This window comes from Euprymna scolopes, chromosome 33 (genome assembly GCF_053919585.1).
Source record: "Euprymna scolopes isolate OS-2025 chromosome 33, ASM5391958v1, whole genome shotgun sequence".
Classification (NCBI taxonomy): Eukaryota; Metazoa; Mollusca; class Cephalopoda; order Sepiida; family Sepiolidae; genus Euprymna; species Euprymna scolopes.
In genome coordinates, this window is record NC_136514.1 from 61,605,370 (window position 1) to 61,630,322 (window position 24,953).

General features: G+C 34.4%; 1 protein-coding gene across 1 annotated transcript in view; it reads right to left on the reverse strand.

Moving 5' to 3' along the window:
* Nucleotides 1-834: 834 nt before the first annotated feature.
* The window catches only part of LOC145258256 (neuronal acetylcholine receptor subunit alpha-10-like), an 800,162-nt gene continuing 776,043 nt past the window's right edge, over nt 835-24,953 (reverse strand). Inside the window, exons 8-10 of the mRNA XM_080116238.1 lie at nt 22,644-23,188; nt 12,112-12,305; nt 835-3,486 (exon numbers count right to left, since the gene is read on the reverse strand). Coding sequence (XP_079972364.1) covers nt 2,893-3,486; nt 12,112-12,305; nt 22,644-23,188 — 1,333 coding nt within the window. The 3' untranslated portion in view covers nt 835-2,892. The remainder of the gene's footprint in view (nt 3,487-12,111; nt 12,306-22,643; nt 23,189-24,953) is intronic.

The window sequence follows — 24,953 nt, forward strand, 5'->3', positions numbered from 1 at the left end:
ATCGGAAATTTTCCACATTATTTTAGAATGGACAGTTCAGTTAGAAGTAAATTAATGAATCAAGACTACGTGGCACATGACGTGGCAAAAGGAAAGAAATGTCTCTCTTTTTGACATGTTTAGGTGCAGTTTCTCGAAGCTCATTCTTTATTTGCTCTTGGATACTAAGTGACAAACGGCTCGACTAATGCTGTGAAAGAATAAAACAACAAAGATGAGCAATAAAGTTGTTAGCATTTTAACTTTGTTTATTCCTTATTACAATTATCAGGGAAGTGAGGAAGACTACTGTTGCTGCTATTATCATCAGCAAAAAATGGAAAACGAACAACTCTGTTAACAATACACGTTAGTTATAGTGGTTACTGTCACGATTATGGAGATACGTCGCTATCCACATAGTATCTACTAATATACGTGTCAGAAAGACGAATGTTTTGTTGGTGGAGAGAATAACACCACTCCGTGTGCATCAAAGAAATCCGCAGGTTATGCTGCACAAATGTGGCACTGTCATCTACACCTACGGTTAATGGCAACAATTAAACTTTATTCATTGCAAAATTATTCTGCATATTTTCCTTTTAATTAATGCTTAAATTGCCAGAACGCAAGCTTAATGTTCGATTTTTATTTCATCTTTTTTTCCCATACATTTGGCCGAAAATGCCTACTTTTAAAAAGACGGACAAAACATCTCTCGGTTAAAATAGTATTTATTCAATCTCTTTGCGTTAGAATTTAATCACTAATTTCAGACATTTTTTTAATATCCGTGTTGGAAAAATAACCCATTAAAAAGTTTGATTAAAATAATTTAAAATTTTAGTAAGATTTTTTTTTTTTTTTTTTTTTTTACTGATTACTTTTCGGGGTTTAATGTTTCAAGTTCTCCATATTTTGAAATTTGACATATTACAATGGTATTTTGAGATCTATAGATGTATATTAAGGATAGAGTTTGAATGCCTTACGAAGAAAGTTTTCATCGATCCTGTTTCTATGTTTGTCTATAAGTGCATCTGTTCATAGTTATGTTACCTTAAGTAATAACATTTAGTTGGATAATCTCCAAATTAGATTCATACTTGTCTTGGATTCTGTCGAGAACGGAAAAATACAGAAAATATATATGAAATAAATATTAGGAAGAGGCCTTTTAATCTCTGATAACTCATCGAAATGAAATGCAAAAATGTGAATATGTTAGCAAGTTATTACTGTTTAATTCTTTTTACAAGTATTTGAACACATATTTTAACCGAAAGCAATTTCATTCATAAACATTATATTAGGAGTGACCAGATTACCAGATCAATTGTATGTCTGTCAAGCGACATCGACTACAAAATCACTGCCTTACGGCCATTGTGTGGCAGTCTGAACCCTAGAAAATGAATAGTAATTCTTACTGCTCAATATAAAGAAGTTCATACAAAGCCTATGATTTGACTACTGTAATAATCTTGTCTTAAAAGCCATTTTATATATATCTGCTTATAGGGGAATGTCATCTAAACATCACTATACATACGTTCGATTATCAATTGATACCTGCAGTTCTCTATAGTATCGATTGAAGAACGACTATGTTTGGTATATTTAGTCCTTTAAACGAAACAGCAGGTATTGATGGACGTGCAACTTGATGTTATATATAATTTCATAGAATATCGCATGTACACTATTCACATCTTTGGAATATTTTCTCTGTGTGTTTACACTATGTCACGGCGGATACATCTTCCGGCCTTCTTTGCTAGGAATTAAATACAAATGCTGATAACAATCCCAAACAGTAACACAGAAATAAATAAAATTATAATAAATATTTCATCCAACAGACCACAAAAATGCCCTTGTAGTTCATTTATGTATCACTGTTTCTTTTTATCTATTTATTTAGTTTATTCTAAAAATATATAATTTATCTCTGATTATGTAATTTATCTCAAATATTTTTCGCCATTAGAAAATAAATACCGATACTCTATGGCTGACTGGGATAGCTTCCGTACGTAAATCGAAGATTTAATTTTGTTCTGTTTTTGTCTTTCTTGCCAATAAATGTCTATTACGCAGAAAAAAATGTGTCCCACATCTAGAAATTTCTGAATTATTGGATTGCCAACGAAGTCTTTTGTATTGGAATTTATTGTGTTTAAAAATTTGGGAATTATTTTTTTTTTTCGCGATAGTTAATTTCTGTGTATTCTCAGATCAATAAAATGAAAAGTCAAATTAAAAAAAGTTCATCACTTCCTTTCTTTTCCTTTTATTTATTTTGTTGTTGCTATTTTATATCTACCAACAAAAGTTGAAAATCTTGTTCAATATTGTGTGGAAACCTCAAACAACGAGGGAAAATAGATGATTGAGTAATTAGTTATTTTCTATTAAAGGCGGGGAATTAGTTGCCTACCAATTATTTTGAGTGTCTCAGTTAAATTACTCCTCCTTCTTCTATATAGTAAAGTAATTAAACCTAAAGATTGCACATTTAAACGTATTAACATGACATGTATGAACGCCTACAGCTGATGTAGGATACAACGAATTGTCGAATATAGCAGGATCATATTGAAACTACAGAAGGGATAGTTATCACATTAATTGAGACGTGACACCAGGTCACAAATTCAATGGTCTAGCACAATTTCGCTGAGTTTCCAAGAGGTGTACTCATGAGCGTAATTATATCAAGGAAGAGATGTGGATTATTTGACACGATAGAGGAGCGTTGAACGATTCTCAAACGAGCGTCTACCGTATCAAGGAAATTATATTATGGTTGTGTGCGTGCATGTTTGTGTGTGCGTGTGTTTCGAGTTCTCTGTTCTACTATATGCGTATGAGGGTGAATGTTGTACTTGTCGAACACAGGTTTGTCTCTCATATAATAGTCATGTTGAAAATTGAGTTCTGTCTGACGCGCTTGGCTTCCTCGCGCGCGTCCCGGCGCTGACCTGGTATGATAACGAGGATCACGACGTAAGCTACGATGGTGGAAACGAAATAAAACCAGAACAGAAACCGATCTATGACGCAGGCTATCCTCTGCCATTCGGCGACAACGATTTTGCGAGAGAGCAGAGCCTGGTAGACAGCACACGGCCATTTCTCATCCGTCTGCTTGCACTCAAAGCCTACGTTCTTCTCATTCTGCGTCTTCACCGACAATTGGCGCGGAAAGTGGTTGTTGTTCTCGCACTCGGGAGATTTACGCGAAACCTCCGGTTGCGGCGCGGGCGTTTCTGGGATTATTTCCTCCTCCTTTAGCCACGTGACCTCGGCCTCGTTAGAGACCTCGGCAGTTTCTGTAGTGTCTATGTCGCTCTTCGTGTAGCGACGATGCCGTACCCTGCCGACGTCGTAGAGAGATCGAGGGTGTTTCTCACGCTGGGCTGCGATCGATCCAATCGTCCCATTTTGTTTCTTATCTTTTCCGTGTTTTGTGCACGTGTATAGGCCCTCTTTCTCTTCTGTCTGAAAAAAAAAACAATTAAAAAATTAATTAGTTGTGTTATTTACAAGTGTTATTTACAAAAACAATTGCCGCATATTCCGATTAATAAAATATAGGGCACTTGTGCATTATAGTTTTCGAGAACATTTTTTGTTTTCATTTTGGAGATGCCCCCCCCCCCGCAAAACAGGAAGAGGCGATTCAAGAAGTTCTTAGGAAAGTTTAAGTTTTTTAAAAGTAATTAATTTGCAAAAAATAATAAATAAATAAGTAAAACACCTCATACGCTTTCCAATAATGATTATTCAAAACTATATTTTTTAATTATTATTTTTTATTTAATATCGAAAAAGCAACCATTAATTTTAATGTTATAGGAAAAAGGTCGTTTTTGTAAAGTCATACATTTTTTTCATATATACTTTTATCTAAATAGATAGAAAAATACAAAAAATGCCTATTGTAATTTATTTCGAAATTCTAATTATATTATAATCTCAAAAAATTCACAGATGGTTAATGTTTTATTTTGTGCAATTGTGTCAATTTAGTGTGTTTGATTTGCTTTTTACCAAATAGTTGCGTGAATTGTCTTCTATTCCGAATGAACGTCTCTAAATTTTTTTTTAAAAAGTGTATTCGAAATCTCAAATGCACAAATAAATTCATAGAAGACATTAAAATCAAACACAATGCAATCAAATTCGAATCATACAAATCAAAGCAAAAGAAAAGTAAAACCCAAACTTATGAACAATATTGAATTGCAAATTACTCTTGCAATTGAAGAGAACTTTTTTTTATTCACCCCATCAAAGTAGTTGTTCGCATACAGTAAGAGAAACAGGGAATAGGGAAGGAAAATAAAGGGCTACTAATGAGTAGAAAACCATTCTGGCATCTGGGAACCTGAACAGTGATGAGGTAGGAATTTGCTACTCATCAGATCGGGATTATTTACGTCGAGTACATTCAACAAAAGTACTTGTAAAACAAATACAGGGAAGCAACATTGTTGCGATGGGACAGAGACTGAGCCCTGGTAGACAGTAAGTATGTGACCGATTATATTCAATACTCTTTTTTAAAACCCTGTTTAATAAGGAGTGACTAATGGTTGGTGCTCCAGCCCAAATATGGCAATGATACTCCATACAAAGATAAAAACTGTGGCTTTGTAAAGATATAGTATACTGGTAGGTCTGAGAAGTTTTATCTCCCGATAGAGCAAGCCCACTTTTCTTGCAGCAACCTTGACAGTATCTTCTATATAATAGTTCTAATTAATGTTGCATGTGAATTTTAGGCCGAGGAGTTTAAATGAAAGACTAATAGATAAGATGATCTCTCGTCGATAATGACCGCAAGCGTTTTCTGGGGTTTGAATGACTAGGAATTCAAGTAATATTTGTGCCTTTTTAGTGGAGGTATGGATGATGCTTGTGGTTTTTGCACCATTATAAATACCTAGCGATAATTTTTGTGGTAATAACAGTTGTGTTTTGCAGAAGAGTTCTAATCTTTTCTTGTAGTTGTCTTGATTTCCCGTAATATGAGAATTATTTAAAAATATATTTCGTGAAATGAATTACATTGAGGTCTGGTTTGTATTGATTTGATTAGCATGAAGAAACTTCATTAATGGAATACTATGAAACGCGAAAATATACTAGCACATAAAGACAAAACGCACAGGTAAAATCATATATATATATATATATATATATATATATATATATATATATATATATATATATATATATATATATGATAGAAACAGCCGAATAGCGCAACAGTTAGAACCTGTCGTTTGGGCGGTCGAGTTTCGATCTTGGCTTGAGGTAGTTGCTTATTTGAGCAGAAAAATAACAGCAAAAGCAAACAAAATCAACATGAAAGTGCCTATCAGAACACTTTCTCATGCCATCATATTTCTTCATTTATAAATCATCGTTCAATTCATAGTTCAAATCATCGTTCAAATCATCATTCAAATCATCGTTCAAATCATCGTTCAATTCATCGTTCAAATCATTGTTCAAGTCATCATTCAAATCATCGTTCAAATCATCGTTCAATTATCGTTCAATTCATCGTTCAAATGATCGTTCAATTCATCGTTCAAATCATCATTCAAATCATCGTTAAAATGATCGTTCAATTCATCGTTCAAATCATCGTTCAAATTATCGTTCAATTCCTCGTTCAAATCATCGTTCAATTCATCGTTCAAATCATCGTTCAAATCATCGTTTAAATCATCGTTCAATTCATCGTTTAAATCATCGTTCGTCAGATTTAAGTAAGTACATTGTTGTGGAGGGGAAGGCGTCGATGGAGCGGTGACTCTGGGTGTCATAATTGGAACCGGAATATTTAATCATATTCAAAACATATCCTCTTCTCATACGATTTCTCGGCTATCATCATCTGATTCGTGATCTGGAATACCGTTTGGGCACCAAAGATTATATGGCAACCAGTTTTCGCCAGTTGCTCAGATGTTCTGCCTTTCTGAGCATGTGATTCAGTAACATCCATGTAAACTCTCAGATAATGTCCTTCCACATATTTCTTTGTCTGCTTCCCCTGTATAATTTCTTGGAGTATTTTCTCTTTATTCACAATGACCAGTACATTTCCATATTGTCCGATACTTGTTTGAGTTGTTTCAGGCATGCAATCAAAGAGTTTACCCAAGCATCATCAAATCACGATGTCATATATTACATAGAACACGTCTGATTATACAAACAATATAAAAGCAATCATTGAAGTCATCGACAAACAGCATGCTTGGAAAAGCCTGGGCTAGGTAAACGTAAAAATATCAACTTTGACGAGACCAATAATTCGTAGAAAACCAATTTAAATATACGTTAGTGCAATTCCCTTTTTGAAATCGCTTGCAGCAAACATGAACTTATCGTTAGATTAAGCTTGTTTAATTCCATTTGGCTTTAAGATGTCTCTTTTTATAAAGTTTAGATTCCCTTGTTCATGTGGAAATCTATTCTTGGAAATTCTAAGTCTAAACTTTGTCATTTATTATTCCATTAGGAATTGTTCCGGCATCTTTGCAAAGATTTCTAATTCTTTAACTTTTCACAAACTTTTTGCAATGCGTGATTTGCTTGTGAAATTTCCCACTTGCATCTCTTCTAAATTGATTTTGCTTTTATTAGAATGCTTTCAAAACTGATATCGCAAATCATTGCTTCACTTTTATAGTCCGCATGTTGCGAAATTCAAACATGAAAATTTCAAGAGCTTTTACTGTTTTTACAAGTATTTCTTCTGTAGACGCAACGAATCTTTTAGATCATACTGAAAGGCAAAATAACGACAACATTTTCCTGTTTTCTGTTTGAAATTTTCTTTTAAAGCCTTCTTATATTATTCTTCCTTTATGATTCCTTCCACCTGAATAACATTCTTAATTCTATAGTCACTTAAGCTTCATAAGAGTCTTCTACCGTCGTCATCATGTTTCATTGTGCGTGAGATTATTTCTCCAAATGTAGAGGTGTGTACATGGTCGAAGAAATTCAGTTTACTTTCCTGTGAGAATTTTGGAGTTAAGGAAGTTTCATTATTTACAAGGTGACCTCCAAAATACAAGGTCAATCAGAGACTCTTTAATAAAATTCATAAGCCTTCCTGAAATTAAACCATATTTAGCATAAATAAACTTCAGTCTATGCCTAACGTCTCTATCAAATTACAGTCATCATTGTTTTATCACTATTTCATTATATGCGGGGACATTTGGTGATATTCTTATCAGTATGAAGTGTAATTACACTCACCGTATCTTAATTCTTCTAGATTTATAGTTTCATAGCAAATACAATATTCAAATTATTGACCATTGTGCGCACCATATTCACGTGTAATTATCAGTCAATAGTAATCAAAAAATATTAAAGACATTATCGATGTTTCTGCAAAATGTGTTATAAATTTACTCACACCTGTCTACAAAACTACCATTTACACATGCATTAAGTGTTATTGCCGCATGTGTGCTGATGCATCTACCACTAATCTCTCCTTTTAAGACAAAGTCCAAGAAAAGAGTCTTCAAGCGAATATGCTCCGTACTACCAACCCCACCCCTTGCTACAATTTTGCATTTCTGTGCTTGTTTTAAATGGATTTTAATGGAATAAGTCATGATGAACTTAAAGGACGTGTGCCCCTTCGACATAGATACCCCTGGCTTACCTCACAGAAAGAAAAGCTTTCTTACCTCGAACTGATAGACTTTTGAATTCCCTCTCGATCTCCTGTTTTCCTGACTGTACTGACATGCAAATGTTTAAGCGTAATGTAAACAAACATATAACTCTGTCAATTTTCGATTTACAGATTCGAAATTTGACATATGGGGTATTGAGATTTGGGAAAATCTTTTTAATTGGTTTTCGGCCAGAAATTTGGCTGTTAAGGGGTCAAAGTTCAACGATTTGACATTTGAAAACTCTACTAGATTCCTCCGCCAATTTTTGGTCCAAACACTTGAAATTTTAGATATAGGTTACTTAGACAATGCATCTACCTTTATAATTTGATTTAAGCCCGAAACAATAAATCTAAAGGGGTCATAATAGGAGTCAATTTTTTAAAAAAATTGATCTCTGCAGTCTCTATCAAATTCGTCAGCCAATTTTTGGTCTAAACATTTGAAATTTTACATAAAGTGTATTCAGACATAGGGTAAGCTTTTTAATCGTTTTTTACTGAAAATCTGGCTTCCAAGGGATCAAAGTTCAAAAAATTTAACCTTTGAGGTCTCTAGCAAACTACTAAGCCAATTTTGGATCTAAACATTTACATAAAGGGTATTCAGACCTGCAGCAAGTTTTTTAATTAGTTTTTGTGAGAAATTTTTCCTGGCAAGAGGTTAAAGTTTACAAAATTGCCTTTGCAAACTTATCCAAACTCCTCCGCCAATTTTTGGTCTAAACACTTGAGATTTTAGATGTAAGTTACTTGGAAATGAATCAAACATTTTAATTTAATTCGAGCTCAAAACAATAAATGTTAAGGGGTCAAAATTGGGATCAAAGTTTTAAAAAAATTGACGTCTGAGGTCTCTACCAACTTTTCTCTATGGTAGTAAAGGAAACCTATTAAGGCATTGCAATACATATTCGCACTTTTTAATATATACATAGGCACATAAAGTTATAAACAGTACGTAAGGCCCGAGCAAAGCCGGGCGGAATTGCCAGTATATATATATATATATATATATATATATATATATATATATATATATATATATATATATATATATACAAAAATTTAAAGAAAACCATTTACAAAGAGTGTCATATATTGTTGAAAGTAGTTTCTTATTTAACGATATTTAGTTATTAAAAAATAATTGTCCGAATCGTAGTTTAATCCGCAATCAACAAGATACATGTGATTGTTGTTGTCGGCTAAATAATTAGCAACAAACATAAGTAAACATTTATTGTGCTCGATAAACAAAACTATGAAAAATAAATTCTTGGTATGTTAAGCTATTGCTTTTCATTTCCTAAAATCATGGTTACTAGTTTTGGGGAAATTCAACCAGATTAGTACAAGGGAAGGGACTCATGATTTCTTGTTTTATTAGAAAACATATTCAACCCAAATTTTCAGATAATTTTGGTAGATTATAATAAGAAAATCTTGAAATTTCAATTAAGATAAATGCCTTTAAATGCTATCAGCAAAATATTGAATACAGTGTTAAAACCAACGTCATAGAAATCATAAATAAATAGGACCCCGACTCTGAGTAGGGATATTGAATTGCTTGTAAACATAAGGTTAAAAATCGACAATCGCACCTAAGGTGAGTTAAGCGAGAAAATAGAATTTCTTGTTAGAAGGTAAGTTTGCAATTACGTGTCAAGATATGATGTCATGGACAAGAAGTTTGAAATGAGAAGAGAGAGAAGTGTTTCTCTTTGGTCGGTAAAGTGAGTGAATTTGTTCGTCTTTCAGGGAGTTCCGTTTTTTTTTTTTAGCGGATTATGATGGGATTATATCATTTTATAGTGTTGTAAAAACATAAAACATAAAAAAACAATTCGCCATTGAGCAGGCAATATCGTTAGTATTTATTATTATTATTATAATTATTATTATTATTATTATTATTATTATTTTTATTATTATCATTATTATTATTATTAGTAGTAGTAGTATTATTATTATCATTATTATTATTATTATCATTATTATTATTATTATTATTATTATTATTATTATTATTTTTATTATTATCATTATTATTAGTAGTAGTATTATTATTATCATTATTATTATTATTATCATTATTATTATTATTGTTATTATTATTATTATTGTTGTTATTATTATTATTATTATTATCATTATTATTATTATTATTATCATTATTATTATTAGTAGTATTGTTATTATTATTATTATCATTATTATTATTATTATCATTATTATTATTATCATTATTATAATTATTATTATTATCATTATTATTATTATCATTATTATAATTATTATTATTATCATTATTATTATTATTATTATCATTATTATTAGTATTATTATCATCATTATTATTATTATCATTATTATTATTATCATTATTATTATTATCATTATTATTATTATTATCATCATTATTATTATTAATATTATCATTATTATTATTATTATCATTATTATTATTATCATCATTATTATTATTATCATTATTATTATTATTATTATCATTATTATTATTATTATTATCATTATTATTATTATAATCATTATCATCATTATCATTATCATTATTATTATTATTATTATTATTATTATTATTATTATTATTATAGCTAAAAGCCATAAAGTATGATAGAAAGATTGCTACTTTTATCACAACCTGAAAAAAGCACAAACTTTCTGCTGTTAAAGTGATTAGGCCTGCATCACCACTCAAAGAGGTGTCCCTATAAACTGGGCAACTATTATGTGAAAATAAGATGAAAAGATGTTTCTGTCGACGAAAAGTACGATGAAAATAATTTGGGAATAGAAGAACTCTTCACCCAATGTTACATTTGGGGAAATGAACCAAAATTATGTTCCAAGCTTTAGCGTGTCAGTCTACCGAAAATGGTAAAGCAGTTAGCCAGATCCTTTGAAAACATTTTTCATAGGGTTAAAATGAAACCTTTTGAAAACATTATTTGTACTAGATGAAAATTTTTTTTCTGAGATTTTCGGTGGAATTCACCTTAATCACAGAAAACTTTGTAATGTTTTTTTCTCATTTTGATGAATTGTCTCAAGAAGAGAAAATTTAACGTCAGTTCTTGTTGACGAATTCATCAAATTAAAATATGATTAACGCGTGTAAATATGATTTACGTCTCAACGTAAGTATAATAAAGCAGTAAACTCGATATGTCAAACCTGACAGAAAATTTGTGTTTATCGAAATTACGTAAATTACGTGTAACAAAGCAATAAAATGATATTTCGAACTTGAGCATTATAGACCACGAAAATTATTATTTAAAACAGAACTGTCACAGATTAACGAACTTGTTGAGTGTGGTATACTAAGTAATGGACAAACCCCCTTAATAAGATGGTTGATCGCATCTACGTGTTTGGTGGTAAAAACCTTAATCAAATTGAAATTTATCATGGCGACCGAGATTCTCATAAAGATTTTATGACGTGTTTAAAAACGTCATATATAAAGAAGATGGCAAGATATGTTTACACTTTTTTTAACACCGTATTCAATATTTTACTACGAATAGTATTTACAGGTATTTATCTTAATAGACATTTCAGATGATTTTCTTATTTATATATCCAGCATCGTTACTGTAGGAGCGATTTTATTATCATAATCTACAAAATCTTGAACAAGTACATTGAGAAAACTGCTAAAGCTGCTGCAAAGAAAGTGATCTCGCTCTACTAAACTTGAAAATTGCTCGTGCCTCCCTGTATCCTGTATCTCTACAGAATCCCCATTCGCCAATGCATGGAGTAATATTACTAGTTCTGAGTTGGGACATCTACTACTTCTCCCCCTTGAAGACTTGGTCCGAAAGAGAGTCTCAAATCTAATAGATCTTTCACTAAACCTCTGTTCTATCGCCGCAATGTTGCATCTTTGTGCATGTTTTACAAGGACTTTAATGGAATTTGATTTGATGGTCTCATAGTATTTGTAACCTCTCATCGTACATACAGACAAAAAGAAACATCCCACTTTTTCAATGTTGAGATCCTTATATCCCGAAAAGTGTTCAAGTCGAATAGTTTCTTTCCTCACGCTGCTAGACTTTGAGATTCCGTCCCCATTTCTCGCTTCTCTTTATGTGTTGACATGCAGAAGTTTAAATATAGAGTGAACAGGCTTTTTGCTGCTAAACTCTCCACATAATTCCTTGTAAAACACGATCGCAAATAGTATCTCTTTACGTCGAAGTGGCAATGAGCTTTATTTGAAGTGAATACTATTTTTTAAATATTGCGATTAAAAATAAATGTTTCCTCAGGAACACATGTATGTCTAAATGCATTAAAGTATTCTGTTTCTGTTTTTTTGTCACTAATGTTTAATTATAAAAAGGATAGAGGAGCAATTGACTTACCAATGTGATAACTTTTGCTAAATGTTCAATATCATGTTTCATTTTTAATGGACTTGAGGCAATCTCCAAGATTAGTTTTCGCAACCACTTTGGTGCTCGTCTCGTTTTCATTCCTCGATTGTAAAGGTTGATTACCATCACAGCCATAATAACAGACACTGACGTCATTGTCATGACAAGACACAAATAAATACCTGCAGAAATTGGGACGAAAAACATCGTATAAAAATTATAACAAAGGCAATTCAGAGGAAGAAATTAGGTAACTGTTGAGATCAAGGGCCTGGACACTTCAAAAAATTAAATTAAGTTAGTGTATTCGAAATAACATATATATATATATATATATATATATATATATATATATATATATATATATATATATATATATAGTAAATTTGGAAAATATTAGTGAAATTATGAACGTTTTGGAGCTAAAAAATTTGGTATTACTTAGTAATATAGAAAAAAAATTTCTTTATTTTAAGTGGCACACAAAGACATGGTTCCATAAACAACAGTCCGTGTAAGTCTCTGTTTTAGTTAAAATCCCGATTTTCCTAGCATATTTAAACATTTCCGGCGTATTTTGCACATTTTACATGCATGATACCGAATAATCTTTACTGTAAATAGTTCCTAATATAATAATACTCAAACAAACAACATATAACCATGTTTATTGCTTATACATAATTATTATCGCATTCTGTTTAAATTATCGATCCTAACATTTACCGGGAATTGTCGGAACAAATGAAATGGCCATTGCATTTTTTACTTAATTGCTCATTCTAGAACGAAATAAAAAATACAACTATGAAACATTCAAGGAATTAATAAAGTAATTAATAAAAGCGACTAAAAACAAATTTATTGAAATGTTAATTGACAGAAATTTCTTGATTGATAAGAAATATTTTAATTTAATTATTCATCATTAAATAATACAACTGTAAATGCGATATGTAAATGTACGTAAATTCTATATGAAAATATGCGTAAATTTGATATACAAAAAGTACGTAAATTGAATATAAATATGCATAAAAATCTATATCAAAATAACGATATCGTAATTAAATATCAAGATGGTCGCAAATTTCATTGCAGAATGACATAAATTCAAAATGAAAATGTATGGAAATTCAATATGTATGTATATACGGGAGGTGCGTACGTTGAACAGGAATATATATAAAAATTCAATATCAAAATAACAATATCGTAATTAAATAACAACATCTACGCAAATTTAATTACAAAAATGGCGTAAATTCAAAATGAAAATGTATGTAAATTCGATATCAAAATGTACTTGAATTACATATTAATATGTATATAAATACTATATCAAAACGTACCTAAAGTCAATATAAATTCAATAAAAAATTACGAAATTCATTAATCAATGTACAAAAATTCAATATAAAAGTGTACTAAATGAAAATGTACGTAAATTCAATATCCAAATTACGTAAATCTATTACAAAATGTACGTAAATTAAATATCGAAATATACTAAATTTCAATATCAAAATGTGCATAACATCAATATAAAAATGTACGTAAATTCAATATAAAATCTACTTAATACAATATGAAAATAGACGTAAATTAGATATCAAAATTACGTAAATTCATTATCAAAATTACGTAAATTCAATATCAAAATGTACGTAAATTCAATATTTATTTATATATTTTGTAAACTTTGTATGAGGAAGTCGCAAATTTTATATATAAATCATCTGTGTACAGGTAAATGAATTTCTTGTTTAAGGTACAAGGACATTAGAAACAAAGGAATATTTTTAGTGTCGATTAAAAGTGATAGAAATTATTTCTTTTATTTTGTATTTTCAGTGATTTAGATGAAGCCTCAGTTCCTTTGCTCTTAAAGCAAATTGGCACACAACATCATTGATGCGAGCCAGGCATACAGACGTTCATTTTTATAATAAAATAATCAACAGTCGTGCTTCAATTTTGAATGAGCAAATAGATATTATAAAATGGGTATCGCTAAATAAGTTTAACATATTGACTAATTGTGTATCTGTTTGTCTGAAATTAAAACCGATATTATTACTTCTATCTACTATGCATTACCTTTTCCTGTTTAATCAAAGAAGGGAATGTAGTATTTGTTCTATGGTCATGATACTATCCTTCCAAGCATTACCTTCTCATTTTTGTTTAGGATAGTATAGTATCTGCGCTGTTGCCATGAGACAATCATTACCGGCATTACCTCCTAATTTGAGAAAAGGTGTAATGTATGTCAACGAGAAGTTTTTTATAATTTGCTGTTCATTAACAAGCCCCACACATATAACAGGACCCGTGTATCGGCGTTGGTCTATGGAAATATGCCCCCCACCCCACATGTAAAAAAAAAAATTAAAAAAACAAACTATGGTTGTTAGTGGGAGCCATCTAGGTTCATTAAAATAGCCGACACTGGCGCCCGTGGCCAAAACGAATGCTCCGTGGCGAAGTACCGACGCATTTCATGTATATTGAAAGGTTCAGCTTCATATAATAGCGTCTATTATATTATTATTTGTTCCAAAAAAAATTACGGAATGTTATAAAAAAAATATGCTGTAGAAGTAAGATTGTTGGCTAAAATTAAGTTCGTTTTATTTTGTTCAATAAACTTTCGTATTTCTTTTACGGCATAATAATTAAAAGAAAATACAACTGTTCAGGAGCTATCCCCTTCAATTTAGTCGCGAGTTAACATTTTCAATATAGTCATATTAAACGTCCATATTTTTCTTTATCGACATAATAAATAAAGACGCAAATATTTTGGAACCAATCTCTTCAATTTAGTCATGAGTTAACATCCTTAATATAGATATATTTTCTATATAGCATTAATGAAAGTAATGCTCAAGGTTAAAAAAAATTTAATAATTTGTTTCAAATTCATCCTAATTTGGCAATATTTATATGTTGTCTGGTAATCTGTAAACGAATAACACATGTAAAATTGTCGCTGACAAATAGGCTTTTTATGAACAAATCAAAATTGAGATATTGTTAGCGTCTTTCTTTCGATTGATCCAACATTATTAAAATAACTATCTTATGTTTTAATCTGGCGCCTGTGGTGTAAAAAGAAAAATACCGTGTTTATGCAAAGCAATATTCACTTTGCTACAACCTCTTAGGAAGTAAGTATTATTTTTAATTAAATTTTCACCCCAAACAAGGCAAATTGCAACTTTGGTGTAGGGGGCTACTATCAGGGGCAACAACTACTGGGGTACTATGTAGGGATTTGGGCAGCAAGATGTCGGTTCACGTTACACTTGAACTTCTGCACGTCAGTACTGTTGGGAAAGCAGGGACCTGGAATGGAATTCCAAAGTCTAGCGGTTCTGGGGAAGAAACCATTGGAGTAGAAAGATCTTTTACATCTAGGGATCTCTACAGTGTGGGGGTGGGATTTAGCAGCCTGTCGGGTTTGTCGAGGGTGCTCACGTCGTGGGGGCACAAGTGATTGCAGTTCGTCAGAGCATTCACCACTAAAATACTTGTAGAAAAGGCAGAGGGGTGCAACATTTCGTCGATGGGATAGAGACTGAAGCTTAGATGCCAGTTCAGGGCCTATCAGGTTTGCGACTCTCTTTTGAACCTTGTCTAGGAGCGAGAGACTAGTAGCAGATGCACCAGCCCAGATGTGACAGCAATACTCCATACATGGGCGAATGGTGGCCTTATAGAAGTATAGGATACTTTCGGGTGTTAGTAGTTTTCTAGCACGGTAGAGAGAGCCCACCTTTCTTGCAGCGGCCCTGGCAATGCCTTCAATGTAATTGTTCCAACTCATGTTTCCTGTGAACGTTAAGCCAAGGAGTTTGAAAGATGTGCTCTCAGATAAAGAGTCGTTGGCCATTGCTATAGGTGGTAGAGAGGGTTTCTTGTAATTATTGAATGAAACTAAGTTAGTCTTGGCAGCATTGAACGCGACCAACCACTTTTGTCCCCATTCCACCACAGATTGGAGGTCTTCCTCTAGTGTTTCTGCCATTTCTTTAGAAATGTGTTCATTCGTCTTCCTGTCGTGCCTGCTATAGAGTGTAGTGTCATCAGCATATATACCCATCTCAGAGGCAATTTTGTCGGGGAGGTCATTTATGAATATCAGGAACAATAGAGGCCCAAGGATAGAACCCTGGGGCACCCCCGCATTTATATCATATTGTATAGATGTACGACCGTCGCGGACAACCTGGATTTTTCTCTTATCTAAGAAGGATTTAATTATGTTAAGTATTCTACCAGTGATACCGTATGATCTAATTTTCCTGAGGAGACCCTCATGCCATACTCTGTCAAAAGCCTTAGATATATCTAGAGCTACCGCTCTGCCCTCCCCCGCTTTGTCCAGTGAATGGTATATACGTTCAGAGATCACAGAATGTCTGCTGTGGAACGGGCTTGTCTAAATCCATATTGTTTGTCAGTCAGAAGTTTAGCATCTGTAAGATGATGGACTAGAGCATGGTTAATTAAGGTCTCAAATATTTCGAAAAAAGTGGGAGCGATAATTTGATGGGTCAGTCCTTTCGCCAGAATTCTTGAATACTGGTACAACAGAAGCAGTTTTCCAACAGCCCGGAAAGCAAGCTTCATTAAGGCATTTGTTGTAGAGTTTGGAGAGAACTGGAGCTACTTCGGCTGAGCACTTTTTAAATAGCACAGCTGGGATAAGATCGGGTCCACATGCTTTTGAAGTGTCAAGGTTTTTTATGATAACATACACCTGAGCAGGGGTGGTTTTCAGATCGTCTAGCGTGGCGTCTGTCCGCATAGGAAAGTCAGGTAGGGGTGGTTGGAAAGGTCCAGTGTGGAGTTTAGAGCAAACCGACTGGCAAACATGTTAGCCTTGTCGGTTGCTGAGGAGACAACCTCGTGATTGTTGGATAGTGGGGGAATTGTTGATTGCCCATTATTTACTACACTGTTGTAGATTTTCCAGAAGTCTCGAGTTCCTAGTTTTTGTGCTTCGATGCGCTTTTTAGTGGTTTCCGTAAATTCTCTCTTAGCTGTCGCTATTTCCTTCTTAACGTTATTTCTAGCTTCTATATACTTCAGTCTGTTTGAACTGGACTTATGTCGGTTAAACCTACGGTATGCATGCTGCTTTTGAGCAATGGCAGTTGCACAAGTCGACGTAAACCATTGGAGAGAGTGGGGCTTACTATAAAATTTCCGCATGGGAACATGCGCTTCGATTGCAGTTTTGAACCAGTCAGTGGTCTCATTTGCACATTGTTCAGCAGGGAGAGAAAATATATTTCTTCATGGGGCATCTCTGATTAGTTCCCTGATGGCTTCCCAGTCAGCCTTTTTATAATATCTTGTTTTGAGCACTGGCTCTTCAGTTTTGGCTCTAGAGTTTAGGGCGATTTCAACCATTATCACTGCATGATCAGCGTTCCCGAGTGGGCTGTGGGTCTTCGTTATGCAGTCATCGGGAACTGTGGTCAAAAACAGATCTAGAAGTGATGCGTGTTGTTCTTACTGGTCAGGGAAACGGGTTGAAAACGTAACAATTTGTGATAGGGAGTGAGATATAGTGAAGCTATGAGTTGTGCTGCCCGCTGCATCTGTGTAAGTAGGGAATCCAAGCCAGTTTTTGTGGTGGACATTAAAGTCACCAAACACATGTATTTGTGCGCTAGTGTCTATGGAGAGTGCCGTGTCTATGCTGTCAGAGACTTTGTTTATTATGGTGCAGTCCTGAGTTGATGGAGAGCGGTAGAGAAAATAATAGTAGCTAATATTGTGTTGCATGTTTAGTCTAAAGCACATAAAGGCTTGATCATCTGTTTCTAGGTTTGTTTCTCTAGTCAGGGGGAGGGTATTACGAATGTAAACTCCAAGTCCGTGCATATGTCTGTCAGAGTCCTTACGGCAGAGTGGGAGATATCCAGGCATGTTAAAGTGGTTAGAGGGGATGGAGGAGTGTAGGTTAGTCTCACTTAGTGCTAAGATATCCGGGGTATTTGTTAAGAGAAATGCTTCAACATCAGCTAAGTTAGTTCTAAGCCCACGGATATTTGTGAATGCGAGCCTCAAGGGAAGAGGCAAGTTGGATTTGTTTGATCCTAAGCCTGGTTTAAGCTTATTTTTAGATTGTACTGTCGTCATATTTTGTCATAAGTCACACAACGCGCTCGTCGTAGGCTCGTCGTAGGAAAGCATAATGTTTTTTTGCGACAATTGTACATGCAGTATTCAGTTTCATAATACGGGAAAAATAAAAATAATTAATAAATATTAATATATGTATTTTGTTAACTGTTTATATATATATGCGACGGATTTAAACTGCACCAATCTATACGTAGTATGTTTGAAAACTCAACTGTAATTTTGTTGATGTTTTGACGAAGATGTCGTCGTAGTCGCCATCGTTATAAAATAATTAAGAAATATACTTCTGTACTTTGTTAATTTGTTTTTGTTTTTGTTTGTTTTTATCGGAAAATGTTCATATAAAAGACGCAAATATTTTGAATCGAAACTCCTAAATATATAAATATATATGAAATACAACGATTTAAAACATCACGAATACACACTTAGTGTGTTTAATGGTAAACAGAACTTGAGAAACTGTAATTTTATTGATGTTTGGACGAAGACGTCGTTGTCAACGTCGACGTCGAAGGAGATTCTTATAGTGGGTAGCGTGTTTTAAACTTTGTATAAGAAAGCAAGTAAACGGGTTATTTAACGTTCGTTATATGACTTTCGCTCTTGTAATTTTCGATCTTACATGCCTGAAATGATCTATGTAATAAATGAACTCGACGTCGGGCGAAATAATATGTCTGCTAGTGACGCCATATTTTAATGTTAGTAAGTGTTCGTTTATTAAGCGAATAAATGCATTCCGAAATATGAGAACTTTCAGAGCTTAGCCAATCAGAACGGCCTTTGGGGAGGGAGCCGTTATTATTTCTGAATCGGAAATTGGAAAGATTATTAAGGCCTATGTATCTATTAGCTAGTTTAGGTCGGTGTAATCACAATATTTGTAGAACACGTAGAATTCATGTCCGATTACAACTGGTAGCAGTGGTAGTACTAAATATTTAGAGAGAAAAATAGGAACTCTTTCCTCTCCAGATGGTGCGATCGTAATAGTGTTGCTCCTACGATGCAATGTAGTATTTTATTTAAACGATTAATTGTGCTTAAATTGCGTTCGTAAAGACGTAAGGTAGTGGCTAATAGCATAGACGTATTGAATTTGTATGTTGTTGCAAACCTACGATACTTTGGTCCAGAGGGGAATTTCTGCAGTCATTTTATTATATAGAAGAACAAATATATATGACCAGAGAGAGAAAGGAATAAAGAAAGAAAGAAAGAAAGAAAGAGAGAGAGAGCATATTATTGTTAGGTTAAGCAATTTTTTACACCCACAAAATCAGCGACTCGAGTACCAACAAAGAATGAAGAAAATACATTTATTGGGCGTTGTTCATTTCTTTCATTTAACCAATTCATTGCGTAGTAAATTCCCGGTGAAATCCCGCTTTACTGTCAACTTTTGAAATAATAAATGTCTGTCAGGGTCAATACTAAGTAAGAATAACTTTTCTTTTTCCGTATAAATGATTGTCGTTGAAATTCTTCCAGACAAGGTATAAAGCCACTTGATATAAGAAAATATAAAAATAATATTTCAAGGTAAAAAAAAAAAACGCCATCGATGGCTTAATGAGATGGCTTAATTTCCCCCTTGTCAGAAACTTCGCTCATGGAATGCAAGGATTAAAGAATAAAAGAAAGGAATGCGAGAGGTACGAAGATGCCGTAAGTAAACGTTAAATCCACTTTCTAACCTCATTTTCAAATCAATAAAAACAAATGTCACGTTTTTTAAATGTATTTCTGAAAAATCGTAACGTAATTTTAGAACAATCATAACGTAATTTTAGAACAATCATAACGTAATTTTAGAACAATTCATTTGAAAATGGGTAAAGTTAAATTTGTTTACTAAGCGTCATCAAACTAATAACCAACTACGATATCTGATCGGGCGATACCATTTTTAAAATATGTGTGAAAAGTACGTATGTATAAATATGAAGAGACTTAGCACCTTATTATATAGACTAGCAGGACCTATGGATATTCCACAGTTGTATCTTTTATCCCTTTATCTCTCTTTATCTCTCTCTCTCTCTCTCTCTATGTACATATATATATATTCCTGTATGTTGCTGTCGTACTAAGAATACTTCTATTCTATGGGCGTCCGACGTGAACACCGATCCATCCATAGCCTTTAAACCCTGGAAGGGGCATAGGCCATCCACAACTTTTGTAGGTGTTTTTGTAGCGAGTTCTTTTCGAGGTGAGGGTGTTGGCCGCACGCTCAACTTTCCCAGAAGGTACATATAGCGCCTAGCCTTCCCAAATAGTCATCCATCTGATACTGGCCAAGCTCAACGTTGCTTCACTTCGGTGATCTGCCGAGAACCGGCGTCTCAACGTAATTGTGTCGTAATGACGTGAACACAGACTACAATATAATTTTACTACATTTGTTCAACTTGTACAAAGTTCACACATTAATGTAATGATATATTTTCTTTCTTTTTTTCTTTTTTTTTTACATAGGCATCACCACATTATCAAGGCCCAGAGGCCACTCAAGGATAAGGGTTAAAGAGTGTACAGTAGAAATTGGACGATATAGTAATCATTAGTAATGAAAATTTGGTAAATTTGATAACTTATATGGAACGGCTCATCAAGAACTTATTTACTTTAGACTTGAACACAACCATATTGTAGTCAGCCGGAAAGCAGGAAAACGGAAGACAATTCCACAGGCGTGCAGTTCTAAGAAAGAAGCTTTGTTCATGGAATCTACGTTTAGGTTTAGGCACAGATAAAGAGTGGGGGGAATTATTGATAGTGTTTACAGCTAGACGAGTGTTTCTTGTGAAAGTTTGGCGAGGGGGACTATAGATTGAAGCTCAGTCGAACACTTTCCATGAAAATAACGATACATCAGAGACAAACTCGCAACATCTCTTCTGTGAGATAGAGGTTGCAAGGAGGAGAAAAAGGACATCTCCTACGAGGCTATGAAGTTTATTTTGAACTCTATCAAGGCAGGACAAGTCCTTTCTAGCAGCTCCTGCCCAGATGTGGCAACAGTATTCCATCCTTGGACGTACCTGGCTCTTATATAGATAGAGAATAGCATCAGCAGTGAGATATTTACCGGATCTATAGGCCCTCCCGCGCAGACGCAGATATTACTGTCCCATTTTTGGACCGAACAAATGTCACACTTTTATCGTAGTCCGAAGGCTAAGAAAGTGCATTTATGTTCAACATAACGACATAGATGAAATGTAAAATGTTACTTGCTTTTCATTATATCTTCAGCAATCGGGTGGCAGATGCCAATGGACGTGAAATTCTTTTATCGTATTATTTTGTATATATTTCACATTATTCAAAACACAGAAAAATAACATACAAGTATAATCGTATCTTAATAATCCATTCTAAAACCAACCGTCTTCCTAATTCTACTCAATAATTTCTCAACTCACATTGAAAGTGGCAAGCTGATATTTCTGCAGATGACACAATCATGTATGGAAACACTTCAAAGATAATTAATGACCAAGATTTTTTTATCCTCACTCTTTTCCAACCTAGAGCTAATTGATTACTTTTTATAGTTTTTAAACCAATCTCCTCTCTTTTCACACCTAACGCTTTGATCCGCCCCAATCGAAATGAATGCATTTCTTCTAGAAGACCCCCATCCTGACTTGATAGATAGCTTCCAGGTAGAACTGACCTTCAATCCAGACCTGAAATGGAAGATTTAAATTAAAAACTATGCTAATGTAGCTGGAAAATATTTGGATCATTCTATTGTTCCAGAATGTATCTCACTTTTGACACAATTATTTACCAGGAAAAGAGTCAAATACGTCCTAGGACAAAGTTTGTTGCCACATCTGAGGAGGTGCCACTAAGAACATCTTTTTCTATCTGAACAGATTACAAAATTGACTTTTTTCTTTTCTACTGTCGCTTTCTTACAGAAGAGGGATTACTAGTCCCTAATCTACACTATCGTTATTTGCATAGTAGAACTGGGTTCCAATCTATTGTCTACATCCTGTAAAAAATTACATAAAAAATTCGTCTGGCTACAACAACTCGAAAACATTTTCGCTTATTTGTCTGTATCTAAAACTTGACAGAACTTCCACAAGAACACAATACAACAGTTTTGCCTTTCAGCTGCCTACAGTATGAACGTTTTCAAGTTCAATGTTAGCAAATTCTTGCCAAGTCGTCCTATACTTCGCAGTTTCAACCATTATTACCAATTCAAAACATAGTTGTCTCATCGTATAACGGACAAACTTATTAATCTTTATCCTTATGTGACATTTAGGCCTTCATAAATACATAAAAAACTGAAAAATTGAGATGAATAGAGGATTTTTACCTACCAATTAGCGGAACCGATTCCGATGTAGCGGGTACTTGCTCAGCAACTAGTAGCATAAACATAGAAAAGGCGAGAAAGACGGACAGTCCGAGGGTAATCTTTTCGCCTGAAGTTGGTGGTAACCAAAATGTGAGTAATGTGAGCGCCGACAGCATCACGCATGGGATTATAATGTTAAAGATGTAGTAGAATGTCCGTCGTCGGATGTACAACGTGTAAGTCATGTCGGGATGCGGGTCCGGACAACACGAGTGAGTACGTATGTTCTTGTCCAGCGTGATGGCCAAAAGGTCCCACTCACTATTGTTGACGTAGGTGGTCAGATCAACTGGTTTGTCCTCCATCATTGTGACGTAATCAATCCAGAGACCGCTGTAAATCCATGATCCAAAGCGTAAAATGCACTGTTGGTCATCAAAGGGGAAGTAAGTGATGTCCACTTTGCAAGAACTTTTTAGTTTAACCGGAACTGGCCAGAGTACCGTACCATTGTAGTCAACCAGCACATATGTGCCTTGCATAAACCCTGTAGATCCGTCATCTGCACTGTAAAGAAAGATGAAACACAAATAAAATCAGAGAAAGACTATATATAACGGGTAACACACGAAACTATAATACATATGGTCTCAGGTTCGATTACCAGAAACAGTCAAGCTATGCTGACGAGAGGTAGCACCTTGAAACACCTATGTTCGTAGATTGCTGTTATATATATATATATATATATATATATATATATATATATATATATATATATATATATATTTTTTTTTATTACATTTTCACCCCAAACAAGGCAAATTGCCACTTTGGTGTAGGGGGCTACTATCAGGGGCAACAACTACTGGGGTACTATGTAGGGATTTGGGCAGCAAGGTGTCGGTTCACGTTACACTTGAACTTCTGCACGTCAGTATTGTTGGGGAAGCAGGGACCTGGAATGGAATTCCAGAGTCTTGCGGTTCTGGGGAAGAAACTATTGGAGTAAAAAGATCTTTTACATCTAGGGATCTCTACAGTGTGGGGGTGGGATCTAGTAGCCTGTCGGGTTTGTCGAGGGTGCTCGCGTCGTGGGGGCACAAGTGATTGCAGTTCGTCAGAGCATTCACCACTAAAATACTTGTAGAAAAGGCAGAGGGGTGCAACATTTCGTCGATGGGACAGAGGCTGAAGCTTAGATGCCAGTTCAGGGCCTATCAGGTTTGCGACTCTCTTTTGAACCTTGTCAAGGAGCGAGAGACTAGTAGCAGATGCACCAGCCCAGATGTGGCAGCAATATTCCATACATGGGCGAATGGTGGCCTTATAGAGGTACAGGATACTTTCGGGTGTTAGTAGTTTTCTAGCACGGTAGAGAGAGCCTACCTTTCTTGCAGCGGCCCTGGCAATGCCTTCAATGTAATTGTTCCAACTCATGTTTCCTGTGAACGTTAGGCCAAGGAGTTTGAAAGATGTGCTCTCAGATAAAGAGTCGTTGGCCATTGCTATGGGTGGTAGAGAGGGTTTCTTGTAATTATTGAATGAAACTAGTTTAGTCTTGGCAGCATTGAACGCGACCAACCACTTTTGTCCCCATTCCACTACAGATTGGAGGTCTTTTCCTCTAGTGTTTCTGCCATTTCTTTAGAAATGTGTTCATTCGTCTTCCTGTCGTGTCTGCCATAGAGTGTAGTGTCATCAGCATATATACCCATCTCAGAGGCAATGTTGTCGGGGAGGTCATTTATGAATATCAGGAACAATAGAGGTCCAAGGATAGAACCCTGGGGCACTCCCGCATTTATATCATATTGTTTAGATGTGCGACCGTCGAGGACTACCTGGATTTTTCTCTTATCTAAGAAGGATTTAATTATGTTAAGTATTCTACCAGTGATACCGTATGATCTGATTTTACTGAGGAGACCCTCATGCCATACTCTGTCAAAAGCCTTAGATATATCTAGAGCTACCGCTCTGCCTTCCCCCGCTTTGTCCAGTGAATGGTATATACGTTCAGAGATCACAGTGAGGATGTCTGCTGTGGAACGGGCTTGTCTAAATCCATATTGTTTGTCAGTCAGTAGTTTAGCATCTGTAAGATGATGGACTAGAGCATGGGTAATTATGGTCTCAAATATTTTGGCAAAAAGTGGGAGGAGGCTAATGGGGCGATAATTTGATGGGTCTGTGCTTTCGCCAGAATTCTTGAATACTGGTACAACAGAATCAGTTTTCCAACAGCCCGGAAAGCAAGCTTCATTAAGACATTTGTTGTAGAGTTTGGAGAGAACTGGAGCTACTTCGGCTGAGCACTTTTTTAATAGCA